At 39.1% G+C, this 27,960-nt stretch overlaps 3 protein-coding genes across 11 annotated transcripts in view; 1 reads left to right on the top strand and 2 right to left on the bottom strand.

Annotated features, from left to right (window-relative positions):
- NEK11 (NIMA related kinase 11) overlaps positions 1–12,954 on the bottom strand; it is a 240,919-nt gene extending 227,965 nt beyond the window's left edge. The window contains exons 1-2 of one of the 2 annotated variants that reach the window (XM_034994615.1): positions 12,736–12,954; positions 9,358–9,626 (exon numbers count right to left, since the gene is read on the bottom strand). In XM_034994615.1, coding sequence (XP_034850506.1) covers positions 9,358–9,527 — 170 coding nt within the window. In that variant the 5' untranslated portion in view covers positions 9,528–9,626; positions 12,736–12,954. Of the gene's footprint in view, positions 1–9,357; positions 10,013–12,735 lie in introns of those variants that run through there. The other variant, XM_034994618.1, reaches the window with a different exon arrangement.
- Positions 12,955–13,283: 329 nt separating this feature from the next.
- On the top strand, positions 13,284–26,753 carry ASTE1 (asteroid homolog 1). 5 transcript variants are annotated; one of them, XM_034994599.1, is made up of 6 exons: positions 13,284–13,447; positions 14,650–14,744; positions 14,887–16,212; positions 22,219–22,429; positions 24,295–24,490; positions 26,255–26,753. In XM_034994599.1, exons 3-6 carry the CDS (start codon positions 14,908–14,910, stop codon positions 26,583–26,585), a joined length of 2,043 nt encoding a protein of 680 aa, XP_034850490.1. In that variant the 5' UTR covers positions 13,284–13,447; positions 14,650–14,744; positions 14,887–14,907; the 3' UTR covers positions 26,586–26,753. The 5 variants fall into 5 exon arrangements, with proteins under 5 accessions (XP_034850490.1, XP_034850480.1, XP_034850485.1 ...); XM_034994594.1 differs by having other exon boundaries at positions 13,320–13,532; XM_034994611.1 differs by lacking the exon at positions 14,650–14,744 and having other exon boundaries at positions 13,323–13,532; positions 14,887–15,050; positions 15,438–16,212.
- ATP2C1 (ATPase secretory pathway Ca2+ transporting 1) overlaps positions 23,914–27,960 on the bottom strand; it is a 168,471-nt gene continuing 164,424 nt past the window's right edge. For 3 of the 4 annotated variants that reach the window (XR_004677352.1, XM_034994570.1, XM_034994574.1), the window contains one exon: positions 23,914–24,520. Coding sequence is in view for 2 of the 4 variants with exons in the window: in XM_034994570.1 (XP_034850461.1) it covers positions 24,449–24,520 (72 nt within the window). In the remaining 2 variants the exon portion in view is untranslated. The remainder of the gene's footprint in view (positions 24,521–27,960) is intronic. The other variant, XR_004677353.1, reaches the window with a different exon arrangement.

Below are 27,960 nucleotides of genomic sequence, written 5' to 3'. Positions count from 1 at the left end.
AATTAAAGATTAAATATTGAAAAATATTCTGACATCAACCATTAAAAACCCTGGATTTGGTTACTGAGGTTCCTCTGGAATCCATTAAAAACCAGCTCATCTCTCTGAAAAACTCCATTTTTGATTAGGGGGAAAAAGCTGAACTCTACTATACACATAAAGTTTTGTTCTGGCATATTATTCACTCATCCTTAAAATATTTTACTTATTGGGGACGCCTGGGTGGCTCAGTTGGTAAAGTATCTGCCTTCGGCACAGGTCATGATCCAAGGGTCCTGGGATTGAGTCCAGCATTGGGCTCCTTGCTCAGCAGGGAGCCTGCTTCTCCCTCTGCCTCTGCCCCTCCCCCTGCTTGTGTGCTCCCTCCCTCTCTCTCTCTCTGATAAATAAATAAAATCTTTTTTAAAAAATTTCACTTACTGAATAAATGAGACAAAATAACATTTAAAATAGTAGACTTACACAAATCTTATATTTTAAAAATTTGGGGTAATCAACAATGACAATGTAAAGGGACCAGCATATCCAGTTACATTTTTAAATTATTATTTACCAAAAGAACTTAGATATCCTCCCATCTCATACATTTAAATGAATAATTTTCCTTATTTCCTAGGGTATTATTCAGTGTTGGCAAAACCATTAGCTTCCCTGCTCACAAATCCAACAAAATAATACATCAGAAGAACAGAGTGGGATAAGCAAAGAATTTAAAGTCTAAAAATCTAATAAATATACCACAGTAATTTGCCTACACTCTTTTCCTGTCAATAACTTATCTGTGGTATTTTCAATAATTCACTTTTATTTTCTTTCAAATAATAGCAATGCAAGAAAAAAGAAAGCATTAAAAAAAAGGTTTTTTGTGTGCTGTTGTCTTCTTTCTAAACGCTTCTTGGATTCAGTCTTCAAAGCAGGCTTTTTTGGCCCCCTGCCCAAGCCAAAATGAAACTGAGGGGTTCCCTGCATCCTACTCGTCCTAAAATATTTTATTTATTAGTCATCTCTCATCGGTAAATATTAAAAACCAGAAAAGAAGCTCATGGCTTCTTTTATGCTAATACATGCAACAAAGCAGCCTCAGGAAAATGTAAATCATTTACCCCAAAATGTAGATTTCATTACCATGATTGAGATAAGTCAAAGTAACTGTGCACCCTTGCATTTTATTCTTTTTCCTTTCTATCTCCCAAACCTTAAATGTTGTAAGATGGCCAGAAGCTCAGGGGCTTGACTTTATTACAGACAGAGAACTGGCAAAGCCCACAGTGAAGTCCAAGTTCAAATTAACCCTTCCCACATTTACCTAAGAGGAACCAATGCACAAGATCCTCCAGAACATAAGCTGTTTTAAAAGAAATTTTAATATGCTTTCATATTATAATCTCTCTAAAAGATCAAAGATTTTAAGGGAAAAAGACCTCATTATTACAATGAAAACTGTTTTCTGGCAGGGCAAAACGGAAAGAAATCATTAGTTTCCTCAAAATTGTTTTCATAACTCCACTGCATAACCACTGAATCCTATTAAACTAACTCAGCCTACTCAATAACCTGGTCCTCCCATCCCAGATACCCACTGGGGAGAACACCTGGTCATAATATAGAAATAATAGCTTTAATAAGAGTACATAAAATGGGCTCAAAGTCGGACTCATTAAATCTACTAATGTTTTGTTTAGAATGAGTCAAAACTGAAAGTAAGGATATATTAAAATGATTAAATCAGACAGAAATCCATAAATAGGTGTTAGTAGGTATAGGATATATAAACACTAGCTTTGCTGAAGGCTATTAAATAATAGAAAATTACTCTCACATTCTGAGTCGCTGGAAGCTTGTTTCAAATATTATAAAAATCTACGTATTCTGGTAAGAACTACTACTCATTTTTAATTATTTTTTGACACTGTCAGGCTACTATAATCAATTTATTAATTCACTAAGAGGAAAAATGTCCTTTTTTATAAACAGTGAAAACTTATACACAGAAAGGAAGGCTTTTCACATTCATTTCATACAATATAAAAACTGATTTCTCTACTTCTCACTGTGTCAGAAATAAATTTGAAAATGGATGAAGTTCTTTTTTTTTCTAATTACAACTGAGCAGGTCAGCAAACGTGGTCATAATTCATAACTGGCCCAAATATGCTTCAGTTGAATGGCACAGAATGCCCATCACTTCTCAGTGATCGAAGCTTGGTTCCTCATTAGTTTTCCAGGGCTATACCACTGTCAGAAAGGATATGCTGGAACAGTCATTATATTAAATCTCTGCTAAAAAGTACAATACTTTTTTTACTTCTGCTTCAAAAAGGTTACCAGAATCAACACATCCAACAAGAGGGAGCTAACTGATATCAATGCCATACAGTGGACTATTATGTGAGCATTTACAATGACACTTTAAAGAGTACTTAATAACATGGGAAAATACCTATATTTTAGTGCTTCAAAAAAAAAAAAAGATGCAAAATTATACATAAACTGAATGGAACTGTTCTGCCACCCTTTTGTCTAGTCCAGTGGTCCTCACAGTATAGTCTGCAGGCCAGCAGCAACAGCTGGTAAAGATGCAAATTCCCAGGCCCCACCCAGACTTGCTAAACCAGAAACTCTGGGAGTAGAGCCCAAAAACCTGCATTTTAACAGCCCTCCAGGCAATTCTGATGAAAAAAACCAATAAAGTGAGAAAACCACTGGCTGGTTCTTAATCATCCTTCAGATCTTGGCGGAAACAACACATTCTCAGGAAGCCTTGCCTCATCCAGCGCCATGCTGCTGGCTTACATGGGTCTATCATACCTCATAGCAACCAAGACTTTCCTTTTACAGTGGCTACAGAGGCTTATAATTACTTTTACTCTTATGATTATACAATTAGTGTTCTCTCCCACTAGACCAGATATTCTAAAGCCTAGCTGCACATTCAAATCACCCGGAAGCGCTCAAAAATCCAGCTGCCTGGGGTGCGGCCCAACTAAAACAACATACTGGGGTATGCCTTGAACATGTATTTTTAAAATACTGTGATTCCATTCTTTGGGCAAGGTTGAGGACCACCAGACTCTTTGAAGAGCAGGTGATTAGCAAATACTGATCAACGGTCATTGAATGAACATGTGGAGTTTTGTTTTTTTTTTTTATTCTATGGGTGTTTTATCTTACACATGGTACAAAATTCCAAATGTATAAAAAGGATTCAGTGAAAAGTAAGTCTCCTTCACTCTCATCCTCCCTTGCTTCTCTGAGGCAACCACTGTGACCAATGCCATATGTTTCCTTAGAAGAGTGAATAAATATTTGTCAACACACAGAGAAAACACCAGAAGTTGGGTGGCAGAATTATAGATTATTTTCCCGCTTTATGCACACCTGCACTTTTTATAAAATGTATGCACATTACTTTCATTATAGGAAAAGGAGGTACCCTAAAGATAACTGAATGTATGTGCATCCAGAGCTATTTAGGAGATACACTCTGGGTCTGACAGTTATGAGAAAAATGGTCACTTTGGAACGATGTTCTCTGTCATGAAGAAGAGATCATTTACTTGGCTTAAGCGAATAGTCTAATTATTCCCCCTACTTCGTTTTGGTTATATTTTCACCTCTGATTAGATATTCAGCTTCTCCAGAACTCGCATCAGAAAATGGTGGAAGGGCACATGAAAAGAGAGACTATTCATTCTAGGCCCTGAATTAAAAAATGTCATCATGGGTGCCTGGGTGGCTCAGTAGGTTAAGCGTCTGCCTTCAGCTCAGGTCATGATCCCAATGTCCTGGGATCAAGCCCCGCATCGGGCTCCCTGCTCAGGGGGCAAGCCTGCTTCTCCCTCTCCCTCTGCCTGCCACTCCCCCTGCTTGTGCTTTCTCTCTGTCAAATAAATAAATAAAATCCTTAATAAAAAAATGGCATCATGATTTACAGATCTGTCTTGTCTGAATTTAGTTAACATGAGCCCCTACCAACACTGACCGTCTTTAGGTATAAGGTGAAGAGCTGAAGACTGGATCCTAGTGTGGTGGTTTAAAGATGGTTCTGTCCTTCAAAGATCCTGACCCCCTTGGCCCCAGCCCCATTGATGACTGTACCTCAATAGAACATTCTGGAACTAGGACATAAGTCTAAGATGCTCTCAGGAGAGACTGGGCTTAAGAGAGCTATCTGACAATAATGGACCCAGACTGTTTTAGGTTTTAATTTATTTTTTTATTGTTGTTGCACCTTTATGACTTTTTACCTCATTTACTCTTAAGGTCTAAGGACCTCTCCCCTCTGGTGTCAGTGTGACCAATTCTAGCAGCAATTCTTAGCCTCCTCTCCTTTCTGTTTCTGTGACTGGGTGGGAAATCTGCCTGTTAGGACTGGTAAAAATCTGCTCTACTACAGGCCTAAAAGCTCTCCCAGGAGGCAGGGGCCTAGGTTTGAGGACATTTCTCTAAGGATTGGTAACTCTTCTGATTTAATTCCAGTCCTTATCTCATGCTGTAGACATTTGATATTGAGAAGAAATGCTCTGTGGAGAGAGAAACTATTTCCATGTTAACTATGCTGACCATACTTAGGCAAAGGCCAGTGTGTAGGTACAGTGTTAAAGAAGGAAATATTTGGATATTTACATGGACAGGACTTAAGAGGGAAAAAATGAAAGCTCTTGATAATGCACAGAAACTAGTAAAATAAAGACCATAGGTAGCTAGGAAGGGATCTGGACAGTGGCCAACATCTCCGAGAGCAACCTGCCACACAGATGTTTAAACATTACACTGTTTGCTAGTTGTTTTATGTATGTTAATTCTATCTTTCTTCTAGACTGGAAGCTCCTGAGGGCCAAGCCTTAGCTGCTATTGCTTCAGTCTCCTCACTGGTGCTTAGTACAAAGCAAAGATTTAATACATAAATTAAGAGTTGACAAACTAAAAGACTACAGCACAAAATCAACTCTAAATAATAATGTCACTGTATTTTAAGTTGGTGAAATTTAAAACACCATTATAACCAGAATTCTATGCTGATAAGATGAATGTTGAAATTCATTGCAACTGTGGCCATGATTAATCATGTATAAGTAATCATGTGCAAGTTTAATCATGCATCTTAGGGTAAGCCTACTTCCTTAACATCTTTTCTATTAAGTTACATTCACTATGCTAAGGGCCAAAGAACTTCTTAGCTCATCCAAATCTGTGGGTTTGCTTAAAAAAAGAGTCTGACAGCTTAACCAAAATATAAAATTATGAAGTAGAATTGGAACAGTATTTATTTACGAATATGAGTTAACATTATCATATCCTTAATAAATAAAATCTTTAAAAAAAAAAACATTATCATATCCTTACATTTCTTAGACCAGAGTTTCTATAATTATGAAAGAAAATACTCCCAAATATTGTTTTATAAATTTCATGATGCAGAATAAAAAAAAAGACCTCAGTGCCATTCAATACTCATTTTAAGTTTAATTTTATTCTACTGTGATAACTAAAAAAGGAATGCCAGATCTTTATGCCAAAAAGAAAACTCTCACTAAACACACATTAATCAAATGTCATGCCTGTAGCTTTTTTCTAATCCCACAGCTAATGCAGAAAGTCAATAAAAATATAAAGGAATGTGGTAATTGCATTGTAATTAAAATGCACAAATTCACAGTATTTGAAAAATGTCAATGGTAGAGTGCTGCCCCCAAGTGGCATAATGATAAATTGCAATACTCTGATGGAAAAGGATAGCTATAACTATTTGTCAAGTTTTTTGATTAAATCTAAAACTGTATATTACATAAACTTAGATTTCACTTGGGCTATTAATAAGTGTCCTATGGACCATCTCAGACTCATGGTATATCCAAGTCACTCTTTTAACTAGGGATACCAAGACACAGTCTGGTATATAAGGTTATGATACACTTTCCTTATAATCTCAAAAGATCAGGGGTGTGGAGTCAGATCTACTCTGATCTATTAAGGGAACTGCATTCAAAACATCATAGAAATCTTTTTAGAAAGTATTATTTTCTACCCATCTCTGACATTAACCAATTCCCTATGTTTATGGCCTAATATGTAAAGCATAATTTAAAACCTTATCTAATCAAATTGCTTGGCGAATGGGTGGTACTAATTAATGTGCTTTGCTCACAAACTGAAGATTCAACTGTCAACACTCTGGGGAAAGAATCTAAAAAAATATGAGTTTAGTTTTCTGCTTCTGTACATGTATTAAACATAATCACTGATGAGTTGCTATCTTATGTAGCTAAAAGGTCAACATTCTGAGGATCAATTGCTTTTGGACAGTCATAGAGATAAAAAAGAAGAGATGACAACAGAATTGCTACAGTCTCAAGAAAGATCCTTAAATAAGATTTTAAAATCACATCCTTGAGATCAGATTGCTTTGAGAGATTTCTCTCTTAAAAGTACAATGCAAAAGAAAAACTTCCACTTTAATAGAGAGTGCCAATTGCAGTTATTGGGTGGTGACTAGATAAAGTTTTATTAGACTTCCTTTAATTATTCCTTTAACTTGGATTATTTACAAATAAGATGAATCTCAACTGCTATTGAATGATATCCATAAGGTAATATGATAATATTTTATATTTTACACATTTACAAATAAATTTTTATCTATTTATAAATATATCTTATATTTATATATTATGTAATCTTTATTATATAATATCTATTTATCTTGATGTTCTATACATATAGATAGATAGATAGATAGATAGATATCTTATTTAGCCCTATTACAGTCCAATGAAGTATTACATCCATCTTACAGATAAGAAAACTAAAGCTCAGATTAGGAAACTGAATAACCTTAATCCTATAGTTAAGAACAAGACTGGCTTTACATCTTGACCTGTTCACCTCCAAACCCTGGGGTCTTAACTGTGACAAGTTACAGCCTTCCTTCTAGCATTCTAGGATTTTGTGAGCAGCTAAGGCCATGATTCTTCATGATTTTAGCAGAGAGTTCTAAAATCAATTGATCTAAAATCAAATGTCTACAAAGACAGGCAGGTAGTAGAAAGGTGTGATACAGCTGCGTATAAGAGACAGTGAAGAGTAGCAGCACGTGGCTAATTAAAGAGCACAGGGTCTAACTAAAGGGGGCGGCTGCTACCCACCTCCAGCCCATGTGTCAGCAAATGTCACCAAATCTTTTGGTTTGTATTTTCCCCAAGAGAAATGCAAAGCTCGATTTTTATAACACTGCCCTTTTAAAATACTGGCAACTAATTTAGACTAAAAAAGAAACACTATTCAGGCCAAACAAAACACATCTGAAGGCTGAATGTAGCCTGTATGTAATACGTTGTAGAGATTCTGATGATGATGATTCTTTTTCAAGAGATTCTATACTAGACTTCCTGGTATCAAATAATTTGTCAATTATCCTCACTATTGGATTCATTCCACACACCTAGGCTTCATCTGCCATATTCAGCTCAAGTTAGGTGTTTTCAGACTAGTAGTGCAAGTACAGGAAAAGTTATTGACAAATCACTTCCCAACCAACCAGCCCCTTCCCTCTCTCATTTCTCTCCCCCTGCCCCCCAACACCTACACACTTTACTCACCCACCATCTCAAGTCTGAAGCTTTCAAGTTTGGTCTTCATATATATTAATTTGCATCCCTTTGTTGAACTTTTTAGCCCTCCTGTGAATTCTCTTAAAATTCTTCACATTCCTCACTCACTGAAGATACCAAAATTAAATATAGTCTTTATGATCAGGGATAGAAGCAGAAAAATATTCACCTTTAGCCCAGAGGCTGACCTATAGCCTGCACAGTTTCGATAAAGATCAAATGCATACTGGCTGCTACATTCTTTTTTTTTTTTTTTATTGCAAAAGTAGTTTTACAAGTAGAAATTCAAAGAAAACATTTATGATCTAATGTTCCCTGCTCATCTCCTCCCCCTTGAGCACTAACCATAAAACCACCAGCTTCATACAGCAATGTGCAGCTCTTTCAGCCCACAGGTCCTAACCCTGTTGCTATAATAAAAGCACCTTTTTGCACCGAAAATGTCTCAAGAATTCTTGACCATTTGCTTGTGGCCCCACATCACTTACAATGAGACTTTTACACGTTCTGGGTCAGATTTAGGTCTTACTCTCAATGTTTCCATAAAGGTACTCTAGTAATTTTCAGAAATTTATCATCCTGTTCTACATGGCTGGAATCGTACCTCTAGGATTTATGGAGAAGAATTCTTTTTGATAGGAGTCATGAAGTATGCTCTAAGGACACCAGAAAAGTACCAGCACTGTCACTATTCTTCATGCAGGAATTTACTGAAAACTACGAATTCTAGATAATTACTTTTTAAACTTCTGGATATAGAGACCATTTAAAAAGTTGATTTTGAAAATAAAATAGTAGCATCAACATTTACCTTTATAATTCCTATGTGATGTTAAGAAGTAGAAAATGTTTATCATATTGATTTTAAATCCAATGGGCAGAAGCTGAAAGAATTTAGAGTAGCCTCAAAACCTCTGAAAAAAAGAATAGATTATGGGATGGAAGTCTGTTCTTCTGGAGTTAAGGGCTGATGTCTTGGATCGTTCTTCCTTCTGCTTTCTATTTTTCCTGTGTTTCTGATGTACAAGTTTCTCATCTGAACTTCAATTCTAACTAACTTTTCACTGTAGCAAATTCAAACAACTTCAAGCTAGAAAGGAAGATTCATCCTTATCTGTAACAGACATACCAACCAACAGCATTATGAGTTTTTCTCTACTATGAAAGTTTAAGGGTCCGATCAAAATCAAAGAAAAGGAAGTAACAAGAGGGTCCTCAATATCATTAAGCTAATTTTAGATGGAGCCCCTGTTTGGTTTAAATGTCTAATTTGTGAGCTGTATAACTATAGACTTTGAAAAATTCCTTCATAGAAGCAAAAAAAAATTAATACCGTATTTCCCTTAGTACCCCCTATTCACCTCTAGTATGAATTATCATTTATTTGCATTTCATAACATTTCTAAAATTGCCATCATTATAAACAATTCTTACTTTCTCATTCAAGAAGTCCCAATCAAGTTAAGTGGAAGCGATGGTGTAATTGAGATTCTGGTATGCATAAAAATGATATTTTCACTTCATCTACCCCATTTCCCTTTTCTGGGTCATTTGGGTACTTCACTCACCTGCTGAAATGCTTTTAAAAATCTTATCTGAGGACACCATTCAAGAAGCTTTTCTTTCGCTTACTAAATTCTTGGAATCTTAAATGCAAAGAGCAAATGGTACCCCATGTTCTTAATCAGCTAAGAGCTACACATACAGGGCAGCCAACTCAAAATTTGTATGAAGCATTTTTACTTACAATTCCTCTCCTTGTTTTGCTTTCTTGTCTGAAACTAGATAGACAGTTCCAAAACTTCCACTACCAAGTTTTTGTTGAAGCGCATATCTTCTTGCAATCAAGGTCTTTGGATAAGTAGAAATGGCTATTGATCCATTCGCACACTTAGCAGCCTCTTGGAATTTCAGCATTGCTCCAAACAAGAGAGAACTGGTTTATTTGTATATAGAAATTTAACATTCAAGTCTCCTAGAAGACGGCCAAATTCATCCAAGTAGCTTCGGTCAATCCTTTAAAAGTGAAAAGACCAGAGATCAGGTCCAAAGAATGCTGAAGTATTCCTAACAATAGGTATAAGTTTTTGACATTGATACCTGCACCTTGAATAGTGGATTCAATGACACCACACTTAATGACTTGAGAGAAAAATGTTAAAAGGTAGTGATACTGGCAGATTCTAGTAGAAGACAGTCTTTCCACAAGAAGAGAGCCTTCCCTGGGGCGCCTGGGTGGCTCAGTTGTTAAGCATCTGCCTTCGGCTCAGGTCCTGATCCCAGGGTCCTGGGATCAAGCCCTGCATTGGGCTCCCTGCTCAGTGGGAGGCCTGCTTCTCCCTCTCCCGCTCCCACTCCCCCTGCTCGTGTTCCCTCTCTCACTGTCTCTCTCTCTCTCTGTCAAATGAATAAACAAAATCTTTTAAAAAACAAAAAAAGGAGAGAGCCTTCCCTCATACATCCAAATATGGCAAAAGTGAGTTACAGTTAAACAGTGTTTAAGATTTATACTCCCCACCTACTTCTTAAAAAAATCCAAATATAAGAACACTATAATTTCCTTAAATTTATACATTTGCGGGACACCTGGGTGGCTCAGTCGGTTAAGCGTCTGCCTTCGGCTCAGGTCATGATCCCGGGGTCCTGGGATCGAGTCCCGCATGGGGCTCCCTGCTCCGCGGGGAGCCTGCTTCTCCCTCTGCCTCTGTCTCTCTCTCTGTCTCTCATGAATAAATAAATAAAATCTTTAAAAAAAAATTTATACATTTGCATCAATCTTTTTGTAATTCTTCCCATCTTATGTCTGTTTTGATTAACAAATAGTGAGTTCGGATTAAACTAGAAATTAGCATAGAATTTTTTCTGTAGACGTTAAAGCATGGTATTTGCACTTATTAGAATAGATGTGAAGAGGAATAAAGATTTCAGAACAAATTTTTTTCCCATCCTAAACAAATTCTGGTCCAGTTTCTGAAGTTATTATACACACTGTGTATAGAGTAATCACTCTGGATTGGAAACAAGAAGTGTGCAAATGCGGTTCAAACCACAAATTGTATTTTATGATAGCTGAATATAAATGTGTTATAATTCCTCAAGGAACTATAAATATACAGCAGGATTATGAAAAGTAGGACTGTTTCATATGAGTGTATGCCCAATAAAATCACTTTTATTTCATCAAAATGTAAAATGTTTTGTTAGTTACCATGAAAAGTGGGTTTTGTTTAAAATCTAAGAAAACATGATTTTAAATTGAAGACTGTCTATGCCTTGGAGTCAAGTTTCCATATTCAACTATTCCAAAGCTATAACACAAAAACTTATTGTATATAATGATAAAACAAGATGCTATCTGTATAGTTTGGGGTATATGACCAACAAGCTTCACAGGGTGGTGACAATCACAAAAATCCTCAAATTTAAGCATAAATAGCAAATGTCCATTTACAGCATTTTTCTTCTTGAAATAATGCATTAATTAGTTAAGTTTTATCTGATGCCAGTGAGAAGTATTCTCGTAACCAGCCTTAAAAAAAAAAAAATTAAAAAGAGGGGTGTGCCTTGCTGGTTCAGTGGGTAGAGCGCGCCACTCTTGATATCGGAGTTGTGGGTTTGAGCCCCATGTCGGGTGTGGAGATTACTTAAAAATAAAATCTTTAAAAAAGGGAAGAAAGAGGGTGCCTGGGTGGCTCAGTTGGTTAAGCGACTGCCTTCGGCTCAGGTCATGATCCTGGAGTCCTGGGATCGAGTCCCACATCGGGCTCCCTGCTCGGCAGGGGGTCTGCTTCTCCCTCTGCCCTCTTCCCTCTCGTGCTCTGTCTCTCATTCTCTCTCTCAAATAAATAAATAAAATCTTTAAAAAAAAAAAAAAAAAGGGAAGAAAGAAACCAAATCATCTGGTGGCTATGAGCTCATACTAAAACAACATTAGCATTGCGTTGGAACTTCAGAGCTGGGGCCCATACCTCAAAATCTCTGAATAAATAAAAAATTATGTCAGATTATCAAGATCACAGAAAATAGGGGCACCTGGGTGGCTCAGCCGTTAAGCGTCTGCCTTCCGCTCAGATCATGATCCCAGGGTCCTGGGATGGAGTCCCACATTGGGCTCCCTGCTCGGGGCGGAGGGGGGGGAACCTGCTTCTCCCTCTCCCACTCCCCCTGCTTGTGTTCCTGCTCTCGCTATCTCTCTCTCTGTCAAATAAATAAATAAAATCTTAAAAAAAAAAAAAAGATCACAGAAAATATTAGTGAAATCTACTATTGAAAAAACAGTTGGAGAGCAGGCCTCTACATGTGTATTTTGTTTGCTTTCTGTGCTCCCATAAAAGTGCTACTTGCTGGCCAAATTAAGGTGTTAAGAAAAATATATGGACTCACAGCCTTTTCAACCGAAAAGAACCCTTCCGATCACCCAGTAATTTTCCTTATTTTAGGGATGAGCTAACGGTCCCTGTTTAGTGAAGGACAGAATAGTTCTGAGACGTCCAATTTTCCAGGGACTCCTATTTGTAAATGAGCTTTTAAACCCAGCAGTGTCATCTAAGCAGTCTGGCCAGGCCCTCAGAGCACTCTGGGACTAGGTTCCCAGACTCAGCCCTGCCACCCCCTTCCCCAGTCCACCTTTAGGCCATCGATTCCATTAATCTCTGTGCAACCACAGAGCTACCCTAGTAGGGCACCTGCCGTCTAGATTCTAGAACTATCTGTTCGTTTGTCAACGTTCCCTCGCCCCCACCTCATGAAGCTTGTGAATGAAGTTGAGCTCCAGGAACACACCCTATCTTTGTATCCTTGGCTCCCGTCACAGAGTGGGTGTTCAATACGTTTTGTTAAGGCAAACAAGCGTCCAGCACACCGACTGTTGACCAAGGGAGGAAAAAAAGGGGGGGGGGGGATAGTGAGAGGCGGGAAGAGAAGATTTAGAAAGCTGGATGGGAACCGTGAGAAAGGTGCGAGATTACCTCCTGCAAACTGACCCTTGGAGGTAAAACTAGCTGGTTGGGGGCAAAAGGCAAGGGAAGGAGAGTGTATCACAGTTTGAAGTCAAGTAGTTCTCTCACTGCTAATAAATGAGAGGAAGCAGATTTGACACCAGATTCTGCTAAAGTAGAACGCTAACCTTAAAGGTCTCACGAACATTCCTTGCCTCAACTTTTTAAAAATTACATTTTCGCAAAGCGGGTTAACCTATATGGAGGAGGCGCCGGCAACACTGATTCTCCGGAGACTGGAGCAGATCCGGGAGGAAAGGAGCCGAGGGAAGTGAAGGGGTCGCGGGCATGGAGGCCCAGGGATGCGGGTCCCGGCTGGGGCAGCCTGAAGCCATCACCTTCTCCTGCTTCGGGGAGCCCGGCACGCCCCGAGGAGCGCCCTTCGCCTTTCGCATACCTTCCGGTGTCGAGGGCGGAGGAGCGGCGGCCGGGGCATGCCCACAGTCCCACCCGTAACTGGGACGTATGTTGGGCAGGTCTCTCGTAGGTGCAGCCGCGCCGCCGAGCTCCAGTACCTCCCGGCGCCGCTGTTGTGCGCCGTTGCCAGGGAGACAGAGTGGGGCATGCTGGGAAGCCGGGGCTAGGCGGCCCAGCGCGGGTCCCCGAGGCGGAAGTGTGCGCCGACCCAAGTGGGCGGGGAAAGACGAGCAGGCGCGACCGGTCTGGCGTTCCTAACCTGACGGCCGCCATTTCGGAGCTTACTTCCCGGCCCTCCTTTAGCGACCTCGCGCCTCCAGGCCCGGGAGCACCTGCCCCAGGCGCAGTCTGGCACCACTGGCTTCGTGGAACCGAGCTTCCCAGTGACGTCATACCCGGAGACTTCCGGTTCCCGCTCTTGAGGTTGGAGTCTCATGTGCGGGCGTTTCCAGCAGAGGCGCCCGCAGTCTTTTAATGGAAGGGCTGGTGCTCGGGGAGGAAGATGCAGGTGGGCTCTGCTGCTGGTCCGGGTAGCGAGTTGTAAGGGTTGTGGTGGCGTGATGTATGAAGGCCTGTGTTTGACTACTAACATCAGACCTTTTGTGCGCCTTTCTCCTATCCAGCTCGCTTTTGTTCAGCAACTGTTGCAAGGTCCTGTAATTGGTTTAGGATGAGTTGACATGGCCTCTGTTCGCATAAGCTTTACAAGACATAAATAACTGCTATGCCGGATAAGGTGCTGAGGGTTGGGCTAAAATTAGGGTGAAATGAGTTGGGCGCAAAATGCAAGAGGGTACCTCAAAAGTCTGTAATCAAGATAAATATATTTTAATGCGGTATATTTAAAAATCAAAATTAATGCAAAAGAAATCCATGATTGACAAAATCTCATGGTTGTTTTTTTTTTTTAAGATTTTATTTATTTATTCCTGAGAGATAGAGAGAGAGAGGCAGAGGCAGAGGGAGAAGCAGGCTCCCCGCGGAGCAGGGAGCCCGATGCGGGGCTCGATCCCAGGACCCTGGGATCATGACCTGAGCTGAAGGCAGACGCTTAACCAACTGAGCCACCCAGGCGTCCCAAAATCTCATGGTTTTAAATAAAGACAGTGCCATGCCGAGCCATACTGGAGTGTGAGGCCAAAGGAAAAGCTAGTAACACACATCCTGTGACTTAAGTTAGCCAGATAAGGAACTATATTCTTGGTACTGAACCAGATATGCAAAGACAAGAAAATGGAAAGAGCCTCTGGTTAGGGTGAAACTGGAGAGTAAGCCCCTGCATGCTTATGAAGCAGTAATTTTCCTTACTCAAAACTATGCCAATTAAGATGGGACCTAACACAAGCCAAGGCCTAAAAGAAATTCCCAGACTCTGATTGTCAATAAAGAAAAACTGGATCCATATCATTGACCCTATACACTTTAGTTAACTGAAGCCCAGTGCTCTCTGATTTATTAATTATGAGATTGAGGAGGGTATCATTTTTATAGCTTAGGACTTTTTATTTTGGCCCTACACAAATATTCTGTGTTGCATGATGGTGACCGTTACCTATCTCAATATCAGAGTCCACAGTAGTCTCTATAAGTATGTCAGTAATGGACTTCAACTGATTTTCTTTTAGAAACAACAGGCTCCATCCCTATCCAGAGATTAAACTCCATGAAACCATTGCATTTGTGCCTTGTTACAAATGGGGAAAGCTGCTTGAGCACCTAGGTAAGAATTGAGATGCTAACACCTAATATGTTCTGTTTAAAGAGCTGTTCATAATATTTGCTGTTGGTTTGTGGTGCTGGAAATGATGACTTGGTCCCCAGTAAACAGCATCAATTGAAAGTGTGTTCTGTGTTTTAAACAGGCAGTTCTTCAGACAGTCATCATGGGTATTCGAGGACTAATGAGTTTTGTGGAAGATCACAGTAATGAGTTCTTCACTGATTTGAAGTTGCGAGACACAAAAATTGTCATTGATGGCTATGCTCTCTTCCATCGGCTTTGCTTCAACTCAAACTTGGAACTTCGGTATGGAGGGGACTATGATTCTTTTGCAGATGTTGCACAAAAATTCTTTGAATCACTGTTTGCTTGTAATATCTGTCCATATGTTGTATTAGATGGAGGATGTGACATTTCTGATAAAAAGCTTAAAACTCTAAAGGATCGAGCTAGAGAGAAGATCCAGATGGCTCATTCCCTTTCTGTTGGTGGGGGTGGGTATGTGTGTCCCTTACTTATCCGGGAAGTGTTCATACAGGTTTTGGTCAAGCTACAGGTGTGTTTTGTCCAGTGCTTTTCAGAAGCAGATCGGGACATTATGACACTAGCTAATCATTGGAATTGCCCTGTGTTATCATCAGATAGTGACTTTTGCATCTTTGACCTAAAAACTGGGTTTTGCCCATTGAATAGCTTTCAGTGGAGAAATGTGAACACTATCAAAGGCACACAGGACTGCTACATCCCTGCCAAGTGCTTTTCCCTGGATGCACTCTGCCATCATTTCAGCAATATGAATAAAGCTCTACTGCCTCTCTTTGCGGTGCTATGCGGAAATGATCATATTAATCTGCCCATCATAGAGACATTCTTAAGTAAAGTACGTCTTCCTCTTGGAGCTACCAGTTCTAAGGGGAGGAGACATCACCGAGTTTTGGGACTTCTGAATTGGTTATCTCATTTTGCCGACCCTACTGAAGCACTGGATAATGTTCTGAAATATCTCCCCAAAAAGGATCGTGAAAATGTTAAGGAAATTCTCTGCTCTTCCATGGAAGAATACCAGCAATCTCAGGTGAAGCTGCAGGACTTTTTCCAGTATGGTACTTACGCCTGTCCAGCCGCCTTGAATCTGGACTTACCAGAATGGGTATTAGTGGCTTTGGCCAAAGGCCAGCTATCTCCTTTCATCAGCGATGCTTTGGTGCTAAGAAGGACCATTCTTCACACACAGGTGGAAAATATGCAGCAACCAAATGCCCACAGAGTATCTCTGCCCATCCGGCAAATCATCTATGGGCTTCTTTTGAATGCCTCTCCACATCTGGAAAATATGTCCTGGGATGCATTGCCTTCTCAGCCTCTAGCTTTCAGCGAAATGGAAAGGATTAATAAAAATATCAAAACATCGATTGTTAATGCAGTAGAACTGCCCAAGGATCATTCTGACTTAAGCAAATTGACTGAGGTAAGTGTAACACTAATCTAATTTTTGTAAAGTATCTTACAGGTTAAAAAGTGCTTTCATGCATATTATCTCTCTTAATGTAACCAAATGAGGTTGGTTGCTCTAGTCCCCCCATTTCATAGCGGAGAAAACTAGGACTCAAAGTAGGTCACTGTGTGATATGTCAGCCAGAGGGTTGCAGTCAAACCCAGGTTTTTAGCCCCAGATCTGCCATTTGCACTCTACTTTAGTAGTCTGTGTTATTTTGCAGTTATTACTACTAGTTTGTTGATACTAGCTGTTAATAAATTGGGGTCATGTGCCTTTAGAAAAAGAAAAAATTCTGAGCTGCAAAAAGAAGTGTGCCTTGAAGGTATTGATCATAGGCATAATGAATATCTTAGACTGCATCAGATTTCAATTAATAAGATTAATACTAATTCTTGCTTGGTCTAATTTTTCATTTTTATCGATGAGGACCTTTTTCTTAGGCTTTAGGTTTATGGCATCATGATGATTAGTTTGATATTGAAAATATGAATCTTAGCCTCAGTGTTGTTTAAACCTGAGTAACACTCAGACCAATCCACTTTTCAAGGTAAAAAATAATTTATGGATCCCAGTGTTTATTGTTTGTAATATTACATAAATATATTAAAAATTATAAATAGAGGGGCACGTAGGTGACTCAGTCAGTTAAGCATCTGCCTCTTGATTTCAGCTCAGGGTCCTGAGATCGAGCCCCGAGAAGGGCTCTGCACTGGGTATGGAACCTGCTCAAGATTCTCTCTGTCCCTCCCTGCTCACATCCTTGCTTGGGCGCTCTCTCTCTCAAAAAAATTATAAATATGAAACTGCTTATGCTAACACAATTAAATTTACAAATTAAATGCAGATAAACTTAAAATACCAATTGCAGTGTCTATTCAGAGTTTTCTTAAATTCAGCTAATACTCAGATTCATGAGACTCTCATAGACCATTCCTGGTAGGTCTACTCAAGCATGTAGGACAGCAACCATAGCTTCCCAGCAGTTTGAATCAGGATTTTCTTTCCTGTGGAAGTTTTTGCAACAGTTTCCACCAGTGGTTCTCCACTGGGATGATTTGTCCCCCTACCTCCCACAGGGGACATTTGGCAATGTCTGGAGACACTTCCAATTATCACTACTTAGGTTGTTGGGGGAGGGAGGGGTGTTGCTACTGGCATTTATTGGGAAGTTGGAAGCATCCAAGCATGCTGCTGAACATCTTAAAATGCACCGGACAGCTCCCCCAAGAACAAGCATTATCCAGCCCGAAATGTAGTAATGCCAGTAGCTGGCCTACACTGTTGGCTAGGGACTAAATTCTTTAATCTCCCCATTAGTGCCAGCTCAGGCAGGAGGAAATGAGATCCACATCAGGTGGGTATCAGTGCCTCCTTGGCAATGAGGAATGACTGCTAATGGGAACAGTGTTTCTTTTTGGGGGTGCTGAAATGTTCTGGAATTAGTGATGGTTGCACAAGCTTATAAATATACTAAAATCACTTTAGCATTTCCGAGGGAGGGGGTTGGGGAGATGGGGTAACAGGGTAATGGGTATTAAGGAGGGCACGTGTTGTGATGAACACTGGGTGTTATATGCAACTAATGAATCCTTGAACGCTACATCAAAAACTAATGATGGCTGACCATAAAAAAAATTAAAATTAAATAAAATTAATAAAAATAAATAAATAAAATTAAAAATAAATAAAAGGGTGAATTTATAACATGTGAATTATATCTCAATTAAAGAAAGAAAAGGTCTCACTGGCCTCCTTCCCCCTCCTTTTTTGTAACAATTCCATAAACATAGCTTCCAGGCTCCCTGCAGGGCCATGCCTAAATATAGGTCACTGTGCTCAGGGAAGCCCCATGATATGATGTCCCCATCTGGTGTTTACAGTTCATTTATAGTTCAAATCCAGATGCAGTTTTCCAAGAGTCATTCTTACCATGCTAAGTAAAACAACTTTATCACGTTTCCAGGGTTACAGAAGTAGAAAGTTGAGCATAGGTCAAATTCCAAACAGAAGGGATTTATTAAAACTTTACCTATACCAATAAAATTGAAATTAGCAACATTCTAAATGATGATATTTTGTTAAAATTATTTCTCCTCACAACATAAATGGTGCTGTGTTGGAGAGTTTTTCAAACTTTTTATGGGGGCACCTGGGTGGCTTAGTTGTTAAGCGTCTGCCTTCGGCTCAGGTCATGATCCCAGGGTCCTGGGATAGAGCCCCTCACCAGGCTCCCTGCTCAGCAGGAAGCCTGCTTCTCCCTCTCCCACTCCCCCTTGCTTGTGGTCCCTCTCTCACTATATCTCTCTGTCAAATAAAATCTTTTTTTTTAAACATTGTTTTTTTTTAAAGACTTTATTTATTTATTTGAGACAGAGAGAATGAGAGAGACAGAGAGCACTTGAGAGGGGGGAGGGTTAGAGGGAGAAGCAGGCTCCCTGCTGAGCAGGGAGCCCGATGCGGGACTCGATCCCGGGACTCCGGGATCATGACCTGAGCTGAAGGCAGTCGCTTAACCAACTGAGCCACCCAGGCGCCCTCTGTCAAATAAAATCTTAAAAAAAAAAAAAGTTTATGGCTTTATCGAGAAATGACGTACTGTGAAGTGCCCATATTTAAAGTGTGCGTTTTGATGAGTTTGTTTACATTTGTGAATCCATCTTGCAATTAAAATAATGAATGTATGCATCACTCCTAAAAGTTTCCCCTTGCCTCTTTGCAATTCATCCCTCCCTGAGTATGTACACATAGCAAAGTACACAGACAATTGTATAGCTTGATGAATTTTCACCAACTCGACACTTCCATGTAAAAAACGCCCAGATGAAGACACATTATCAGCACCCCAACAGCTTTTCCTAATGTCTGGTTCAAGCGCTCCCCTCCCACCTCCTGTAATCACTATCCAGGCCTGTAATAACATTGAATAGTTTTAACTTTTTGTATCTTATAAAAATGGGATCATATAATATGAATTCTCTTATCTGGTTTCTTTTATTCAACATGTTTGTGAGATTCACATCACTGTGAGAAGCTGTAGATCATTTATATCTCATTGCTATGTGGGAATACACCACAGTTGACTTATCCATTTTGCAGGTGATGGGCATTTGGGTAGTTTGCAGTTTGGGCAATTATGAATAGTGCTATGAACATTCTGGTGCACATCATTTATTGAAAATATGGACACATTTCTATTGCATATACCACTAGGAGTGGCATTGTTAGGTCAGAAGATATGCGTATGTTCAGTTTACAAGATATATTGCCAACAGTCTTGCAAGGTGGTTTAACCAATTAATATTCCCACCAGCAGCTTATGAGGGTTCCTCTTAATTTACTCCCTTCCTGACACTTTATCCTTTAAAAATTTTTTTAGCTATTCTGATGTTTGTATAGTGGCATCATTTTAGCCAATTTGGTGGGTGTTAATTTGCATTTCTCCGATGACTTATTTGGGCACCTTTTATGTGCCCATTGGCCATTTGGATATTGTTACATAATTTCCTGTTCAAAGTCTTTTGCCCATTTTTCTGTTGGCTTTTTATTTCTATATATGGGTCCTTTGTCAAATAACATGTAAACAGACTCACATTCTCTAGGTTCTTTTCATTCTAGTATATTTTGATGAACAGAAGTTTTTAATATAGTCCAATTTTTTTATTATTTATGATTATCATTTTCTGTGACTTACTTAGAAAATTACTGCCTACTTCAAGGTCATGACAGTTTTTTTGCCTTTCATATTTAGATCTGTGATCTATCTACAACTGATCTTTTGTGTATGGTGTGACATAGGGATCAGGACACGTTTTCCCCCATATAAAAATCCAGTTGAGTCAATGAGTGTAGTATGATGATTATACTCCTTGCTAAGTGGAGATGACAAGTGTTCTCATCACTTACCTGTATTCAAAATAGTGTGAAATTTTAGTTCACTTTCTGTGTGGTGAGATCTTTCGGCTTTCCCTAGGCATAAACTCATCAATTCTTTATTTAGCTCAATGTTGCTAACTCTAATTAGCCCATGATAATTCTAAATGGTATCAGGAGCAAATGTGATTCCAAAGACAAATGCAGGTATACAAACAGAAATTTTGTGATAGCTATCTGTTCACTTAGAGGTAGTAATAATACTTCATCTGCCTTGTGCCAGCTGTTGTAATAGAAACTTTATATTTAATTCCCACAGTAACCACTGTGGGTAGGGTTTCCATTTTGGTTTTGTTAGTTGCAGTGGATAGAGCTCCGCTCAAGTTAACCAATGAGAGGTTAATCATAAGGAGAGATGGAAGTGGATTATTCTTTGGGAGTAAGACAATGCCAAGACCAGCCTCTCTCTGGGTGTCTCTGTTTCTCTGTGGGGTTTTCTCCTACATGTTTGTGCTTTCCTTCACCTCCGGGTAAGGGAAAGGAGTTGTCACATGGGGTAAAACCTAACCAGATTTAAGGGCTGTGAGCAGCAGTTCCTCTTTTGGAAGGGGCTGAGAACTGGTGGATTTCATGAAACATCTTGTGTAATTCATTATAAGCCCATTTACAGATAATCAGACTGTAGAAAAGCTCAGAAACTTGCCCAATGCTGTACAGTGAGAGATAGAACACCTCTAAAGTCAAAGCCCAAACTCCACTTTGTTCATAAAAGTTGTAACTTGGCTAGAGAATCCAATAATTTAAGCATTATATATCAGAAAAGAATTCATGTTTAGCTTTACTTGGTGTGTTTTCCTACCAGTTGAGATCATAGTTTTTTTTACTCTAAATTTAAGTAGTTAATTGCTACTCCCCATAGGAGTGATTGATTACACTGTAAAGCATTTTGCATATTTTTAGTTTTAAAAAGCTTATCAGTATCAGAATTTTAAAACCAGTGTTTATAAATCATTATGTTTAATACTCTCATGCATCAGTGATGAAACTATTTTGTCAATTATGGTGTGTTTTATTTCAGGTTAACATGTCCATTCCCAGCTGTCAACACACTGACTACAAACTAGGTTTTAGATGCTGAGCAATTGTTTCATCCTTTCAGAAAAGTTAAGACAGAAATCATTTTCTGGCTGCATGTAGACACTAGGAATACAACTCTTTTCTCTCTTAAAGTTTGATCATAAAGTTCTTCTGAAGGTGCCCTTTTAATAGTCCTAATTTCCTTATTTGTAGAAGCGTGTGATCTAGAAGGTCCCTTATGGTTCTTAAGATTCATTAAGATAAAGTTATTTCAAGAAGCCTGAAACCCTCATAACTGTTAACTTGCTTTTATTTGAAGTGCACTCTAAAGCATGGAGTAAAAGTGAGTGTGGTGTGTTACTGCAAGCACAGTGAGGTAGTCCTTAAATATTACCATCTCCCTTGACTATCTCTCTCACCTACAAGCAGCTACCCTGTGTGGGAAAACAAAAAGATAATAAACATTCACCTTACGGATAGGGACATGAGACAGGACCCAAACAAACAGAAGCTTGTATGATATGCATATAATCTAAGTTTGCCTTCTAGAGGTGATCGGTAATGGCACCATGAAGAAGGTGGGGCCTCAATATTCACTGGCAAGTAAGAGTAGGGTTAAGTATAGATCTTTGTTTCTCAAAGCAGAATAGTTAAAATTCAGATTCCTGGGTTCCTCACAAATTTACTGAATCAAAATTTAGGGGGTGGGACCTGAGGACTGAATTTTTTAACAAGCTTCCCAAGTGATATATCCACTGAAGATGTTCACCAGCCTACATGGAGGATGGAATGACATGAGCAAGGGCTGTGTAGTGAGGGTAGACAATGTATCCATTCAACCATATTTATTAAGCACCCAGTGTTTTCAATGCTTTGAATGTGGCTGATTTCTTTCCACAGGAAGATGATAAACTGACAGAGCAATTCATTTGCATTAAAGTCTCTTCATACTAGGGAAAAAAACCAAACAAACCAAAAAAACAGACATTCCCCAGAGTAACTTGGAGGATGTTTGGTATGTATTTTCAGCTGTCCCTGGCCAAACGGCAGATACTTCTGTTAGACACCCTGAAGGTGAAACGGACGGTCCTGGAATCAATCCCTTCTTCACTGAAGCTGCCCATTTCCGTCAGTTGCTACTGGTTGCAGCACACAGAGTCCAAGGCAAAGCTACATCACCTGCAGGCCTTACTGCTAGGGATGCTGATGGGGCCCTTGCATGCCATAATAACCAGCCCTGGTAGGTATCTGGAAATTCCAGGAGTATGTATTTGCATGCTACTTGCATATAATCACAAGTTTAAGGAAATGAAAAAAAATTTTGCATTATTTACTCCCATCAGTTATATCCAGAACTTAGGAAGAGGCACAAAATAGCACTCAGTCATTGGCAGATGTTTCTGAGCACTTGTGTGTGCCAGGCTCTGTGCTGCAGAGCTTGACTACAACGGCACAGCAGTGAAGATGTGCTGGTACTGTCCCACCTGCTCTGTGGCACCTAATGCTTTAATCTATGAAGTGTGACTGTAGAATGTGCCCGTTACATTCTGTATTCCGTGTACCCTGGCCCTATCAATAGAGTGGCAACATCATCACTAGAAACCGATTTAAAATTGTCCATTGGTGAAACTTCTGAATACCTACAACCATAATAAACATTCATGCTTGTGCTCTTTTGTTTTGTTTTTACTTTTTCTCCACTGTAAGTTTCAATTAGTGTGTTAGTGATGGTAAAAATAGTAACTTTTCTTTCTATAATAGAAATACACTTTAAGGCAGTTTCAGCTGCATCCAAGTATCAGGTGAAATAAATGAGGATGCACTGGAGCACTTCAATTCTCTAGTGGAAATACTCCCTTTAAAAGATTATGAATGCTTTAACACTTTATCTAAACATGTATAATCATTGTCACACTCCAGAACAGTGCTAATATCTAATCTAATGGCCACTAGTCATGTGTGGCTATTTAAATTAAAACTTCAGCTTCTCCTTGACACCACGCACATTTCAAGTGCTCAGTAGCCACATATGGCGAGAGGCTGAATTGGACAGCACAGATACAGAACGTTTCCATCACTGCTGAAAGTTCTGGTGGGTAGTGCTACTCTGGAGTTTACTTTTTAAAATAAGTTAAATGAGAGTGAACTAGTCTAGATTCCAGGACCCCCAAGTGTGAGAGTAGTTGTCAGAAGGCACTATTGTTCTAGGACAGCCAACTTAATGCCAAACAAGTGAAGGCCCTCTGTTAGTTTTCTCTCATTGAATAATAACTTTAGTTTAAGAATATTCTCAGGGCACAAGCCTGGGAAGTTTTTACCTGAGTCCAACAGAAGGGGCATGTCAAGGGTCTGTTTCTTTTCTTTTAGGAATTGTGGACCCCGCACCCAGGCAGGCTCAGTGCCTTGCTGCTCGCTAATTGGTAAAAGGTGGGCCTCCTTTTTATTACTTTCCAGTTGGTCCGGTATCATCTTGTACGCCCCTGCACAAGCAAACGTGCAGAAGCTTTTACAGTTGAACACACGCAGCACTCTTCGTTTCCTAGGGTTGTTGCTTCTTGCCTCTTATTCTCTACTGTGTGAAGTAGATGACTGACCATATTCTCCTTGAGTCATGCTTTTGTTTTCCTCCCACAAAGCAGAAGTTAAAGTGTGCTTTGAACACAGAGGCTGTGTTAAGTGCACTATAGCGTAGGGGCCTCCATGGAAGGAAACTTAGTGAACGAGAACAGTGAAGAGAATGATATTTAATAGTAATTTGTATTTTTCAGAGAGACAGATTTAAGGTTTGGAGAGTTCAGATGCAGATGTATGTTTAAGGTCAGGTAGTAAACCAGTGGAAGAGATATTATTTTAAGGAAAAAAAGTACTTTGGGGTTGAATAAAGTTAGGTTGTCATTAAAAAGGCATTTCAGTATAAATATTTCAATTTACACAGCAAGGCTTTCACATTGACATTAAAATAGTAAAGGGCCAGAAGAGAAAAGCATTTTGGTTATTTAAACTAATTTTTTTCTTTATGGAATTCGAAGTCCTATATATAGAGAGAAAATTACAAGCTATACAGTGTTTTTGGAAATACTGCCCTCGGGTTGTTTCTTTGTCTAGATAAGGAAGATCTGCGGGAAGATGGTGCTAGGATGCTGTATGAAGAATTCCAAAGAGTGAAGGAGCAGACGCGGCCGGGCACGAGACTGGACTTAGACACAGCTCACATCTTCTGTCAGTGGCAGTGCTGTCTGCAGATGGGGATGTATCTCAATCAGCTGCTGTCCACTCCTCTCCCGGAACCAGACCTAACTCGGTAAGCACCACGGGAAACTAGTTCAGATGGCTGCACACAGAAGTAAATACTTTTATTTATACTTAAAGCACATTAAGTTATGTTTAAAAAATTAATCTTAGTATAATTGGTCTTGGATCACTATAATAGCCGAAGAGCTGGAAACTGGAGAAATACTAATTTTTTCCATACTCCCAAAAAGTTTCCATGATTAGATCAAAGATTAAAAAACCAGCCCCGTAAAGTAAGAAAAGAGGCAGTTGGTAGGATATAACTCATTCCTTCATTTCTCTCAGGTCTTTTTCAAATATCACTTTATTAAGGCTTTTTCTGATTACCCTTCTGGAATATTAATTCTCTACTTCCAGTCACTCTATTCCTATTACTCTTTTGGATTTTTGTAAATTCCATTTCTTACCACTTGGCATACTCTTCACATACTCAAATATTTATTAAATGCCTACTCTGTGCTAGAGAGTAGTGAACAAAACATTTTTTTTTTAAATCTCTGTTGTCATGGAGCTTTTATTCTAGTGAGATGACTATTAGATGCTTCAGTGAACTTTAGGGTTTTTGTTTTGCCAGGTAAGTATGAAGAAGGGAGAGGCAGCCTGTTGCCAGGAAGTCATTATGTTGGACTATGTAGTTGAAGCTGGGTAAGAAAGAAAGATAGCAGTAGAGTGTGGGCTAGTGAAAAAGTGCTACTACATTCAGTGGGTTGGGACTTCCTGGTGATTGTCCATCCAGGAAATCCCAGAGGGAGGGAGGAAGATAAAGGGGAGACTGTTAGCAAATGGAGCTGAGGTTATAGGTATGCTTTGTCTCTCCCCACTTGAATGCAAGCTCTGTGAGGACAGGGACTTAGCTATTTTCTTTACTTTTGTAGCCCCAGGGCCTAACATATAGTAAGTACTCAAATATTTGTCAGATAAATGAGTGATATATGAATGGAGGCATATAAAATATGCTGGTGTGACTTTAAATGTTTTAAGGTATAAAGCTTCCTAAAGCAGTAAATATTGTTAATACATCCCTAGGCCTAATATCTGCTGAGCTAACCCTAGAACCTTCTACAGTAAGATTAACTGGCCTTTGACCTATGGATTCTTTATGCCTTTCCTTAAATAATTTAGGTCATTCTTGACTGGATCCTCTCTAGCTACCACAAATCCCTTTACAACAGAACAGAGAAAAAACAAGACCGAACAGTTCTCTTCATGATTTCAGCAGGACTGTTCTTGCCTCTCAGCATTACTAGAGCTTATTAAATGATGATCTTACACTGATTAAATGACAGTTCTATATCAGTTGCTAAGGCACCAGTTGATGAACTCTGTCATTAAGTTATATATTAAATTTGTGGCTTCCAGTTAATCCCATCTTATGTTTCTGAAGTAGGTTCTCAGTGCAAGTGAATCAGTGAACTTGCAAATGATGCCACTAAATTTTCTCATATTTCAACAGATGGCCTATTTGGTTTATTGGACATTTTTAATTCCTTTTCTTTGAAGTGTTAAGAGGCCTGCTCAACTTTTGGCTGGTTGCAGAACTAGCAAGCATCTATCATTTTTTGATAATAAAGTTTTTAAATATCATCAGCCAAGTTTGTAATAACAACTCCATTCCTTCCTTCAAGAACAGGTTTTTTTTAAGTAATTTTAATAATAATTTTATAGAAGAAGAATTCTCAATGTTTAGCTGCATTTGTTGAAGCCAATGTTAATGACCGTTGTCTCTGCACTGAACCTATGCTTTACCAACACACTTTTCTCTTCCGTTGAACAGACTCTATAGTGGAAGCCTGGTGCATGGACTATGCCAACAACTGCTAACATCTGCTTCTGTAGAAAGTCTCCTGAGCATGTGCCCTAAGGCAAAGCAACTATATGAACATCTGTTCAATGCCACAAGGTCATATGCCCCTGCTGAATTATTCCTACCAAAGGGTAAATCAAATTCAAAAAAAAGAAGGCAAAAGAAACATAGTACCAGCTGGTCAAAGAACAGAGTGGGAACCACCTCAGACACTAGATGCTTGTATGAGGGAAGCAATCGTTTTGGGCTATTAATGGTTGAAAACTTGGAGGAACAAACTGAGGTCTCAGAGCTTGAATAAACTCAGTCTGCAACCAGATGTATAATTCTTAAAACTTTTGTTACCTCCCTTGAAATGATTAACTGTTTTACTTAGAATCTGTTAGGGAATAAACATTGTAAGAGGCAACCTTTGAATCCCAAGGTATTTTGTATTCTGCTTTTAATAAATACAACCTGATTTAAGAAACTTTTGTATTTTCTTAAATACACTTGAAAGCATGTTTGTACTTCTTATGTTCCATTTCAGGAAGTCCATAACCTTTACATTGCAGCAATTCAGCTGGCTTTGTTTCCAAAAAGAACAGAAGTCCTACTTCAATTATTTCCTATAAGCAGAAGCTGGGTTATTATTTTAAACATTTATTTTTTCTCAACTGTTTCCTCTTCATCCTTTATTCTGAAAGGTCTGAGGCCTTGGAAGAGAAAAGTGAGGGTACCAGAGAGAAAGTAAACACCTTTAAGTACTAGGAAAATGAGACCATGGCAGGCTTAGGAACACTTTACATGCTCCAGGTTTTAAAGCATAAGTTAAAACTGTAATGGCTCCAACAAGTTAAGAAATAGCATCCTGAGCTCCTAGATCTAGAAGAGAAGGAGGAAACACTATGAAAAAATTAAAAAATTAGTAATACATACAGCAATACCAGAATCTTAGGCCATTTTTTCTACTGCAGGTATTGACCCATTAATGGGATATGAAATTAATGAGTCATAACCAGCATTTTTTAAGTAGAAATCATCAGACATGCATATCATATATTAAATGGTTATGCAAAATGTTATTTCTTACTGTGGATTGCAGTCAAAAGACTTTGAAAGGCACTGCTCTGGAACATACTAAAAGGCTGCTAAAATTATAAGTACCAACAGAATTGTGAAAGTGCTGGCCAGTACCAAATAAAGAACTTGAAAGTAAGCAAGTGGAATGAATCTAATTGGGCAAGATCTAGAGATCTGGAGGTAGATTCCCAACCTTTATTTTATTTGCATTCCTACAAATTGTTATTCCTTTCTTCTGTAGTCTCTCACTGGTATATTCCATCAGTGACAACCTAAAACATGGTTTTAAGCTACCATTTTGAACAGGCCTATGTTCAGTTCCTAACATCTGGCAAACAAGTCTTTCCACTTTCCTAATGAGAACCATACTCTTAGGGGAGTAAGCTCAGCATCAACCAGTGTTACATACACACCTTCCAAGTGTTGACTGGCAAAAACACAATCTTACTTGTTCCTAAAGTTTTCAGCCCTAAAGACTGGCTTTTGTTTCAAATAAATGGTTCTTGAAATAAGGAAATTTTTATTTTAGGAGGAGTGCGTGGGGCTCTGTACTAAGTTTCTTTTTTATGTCTCTAAAGAGATGGTTATTCACAGAAGAATCAAAAACAGTCATA

The sequence above is a fragment of the Mirounga leonina genome, unplaced genomic scaffold (genome assembly GCF_011800145.1).
Source record: "Mirounga leonina isolate KUSES-001 unplaced genomic scaffold, KU_Mleo_1.0 Mir_115, whole genome shotgun sequence".
Taxonomy (NCBI): domain Eukaryota; kingdom Metazoa; phylum Chordata; class Mammalia; order Carnivora; family Phocidae; genus Mirounga; species Mirounga leonina.
This window is presented reverse-complemented; position numbering and strand designations above follow the sequence as displayed.

Bases quoted from the DNA above. Each gene is read 5' to 3' on its own strand.
- ASTE1 (XM_034994589.1), top strand. The intron at 22,430-24,294 runs GTAGGTATCTGG...TTCTTTGTCTAG, and splicing joins TGCCATAATAACCAGCCCTG to ATAAGGAAGATCTGCGGGAA. The intron at 24,491-26,254 runs GTAAGCACCACG...TCCGTTGAACAG, and splicing joins CCGGAACCAGACCTAACTCG to ACTCTATAGTGGAAGCCTGG.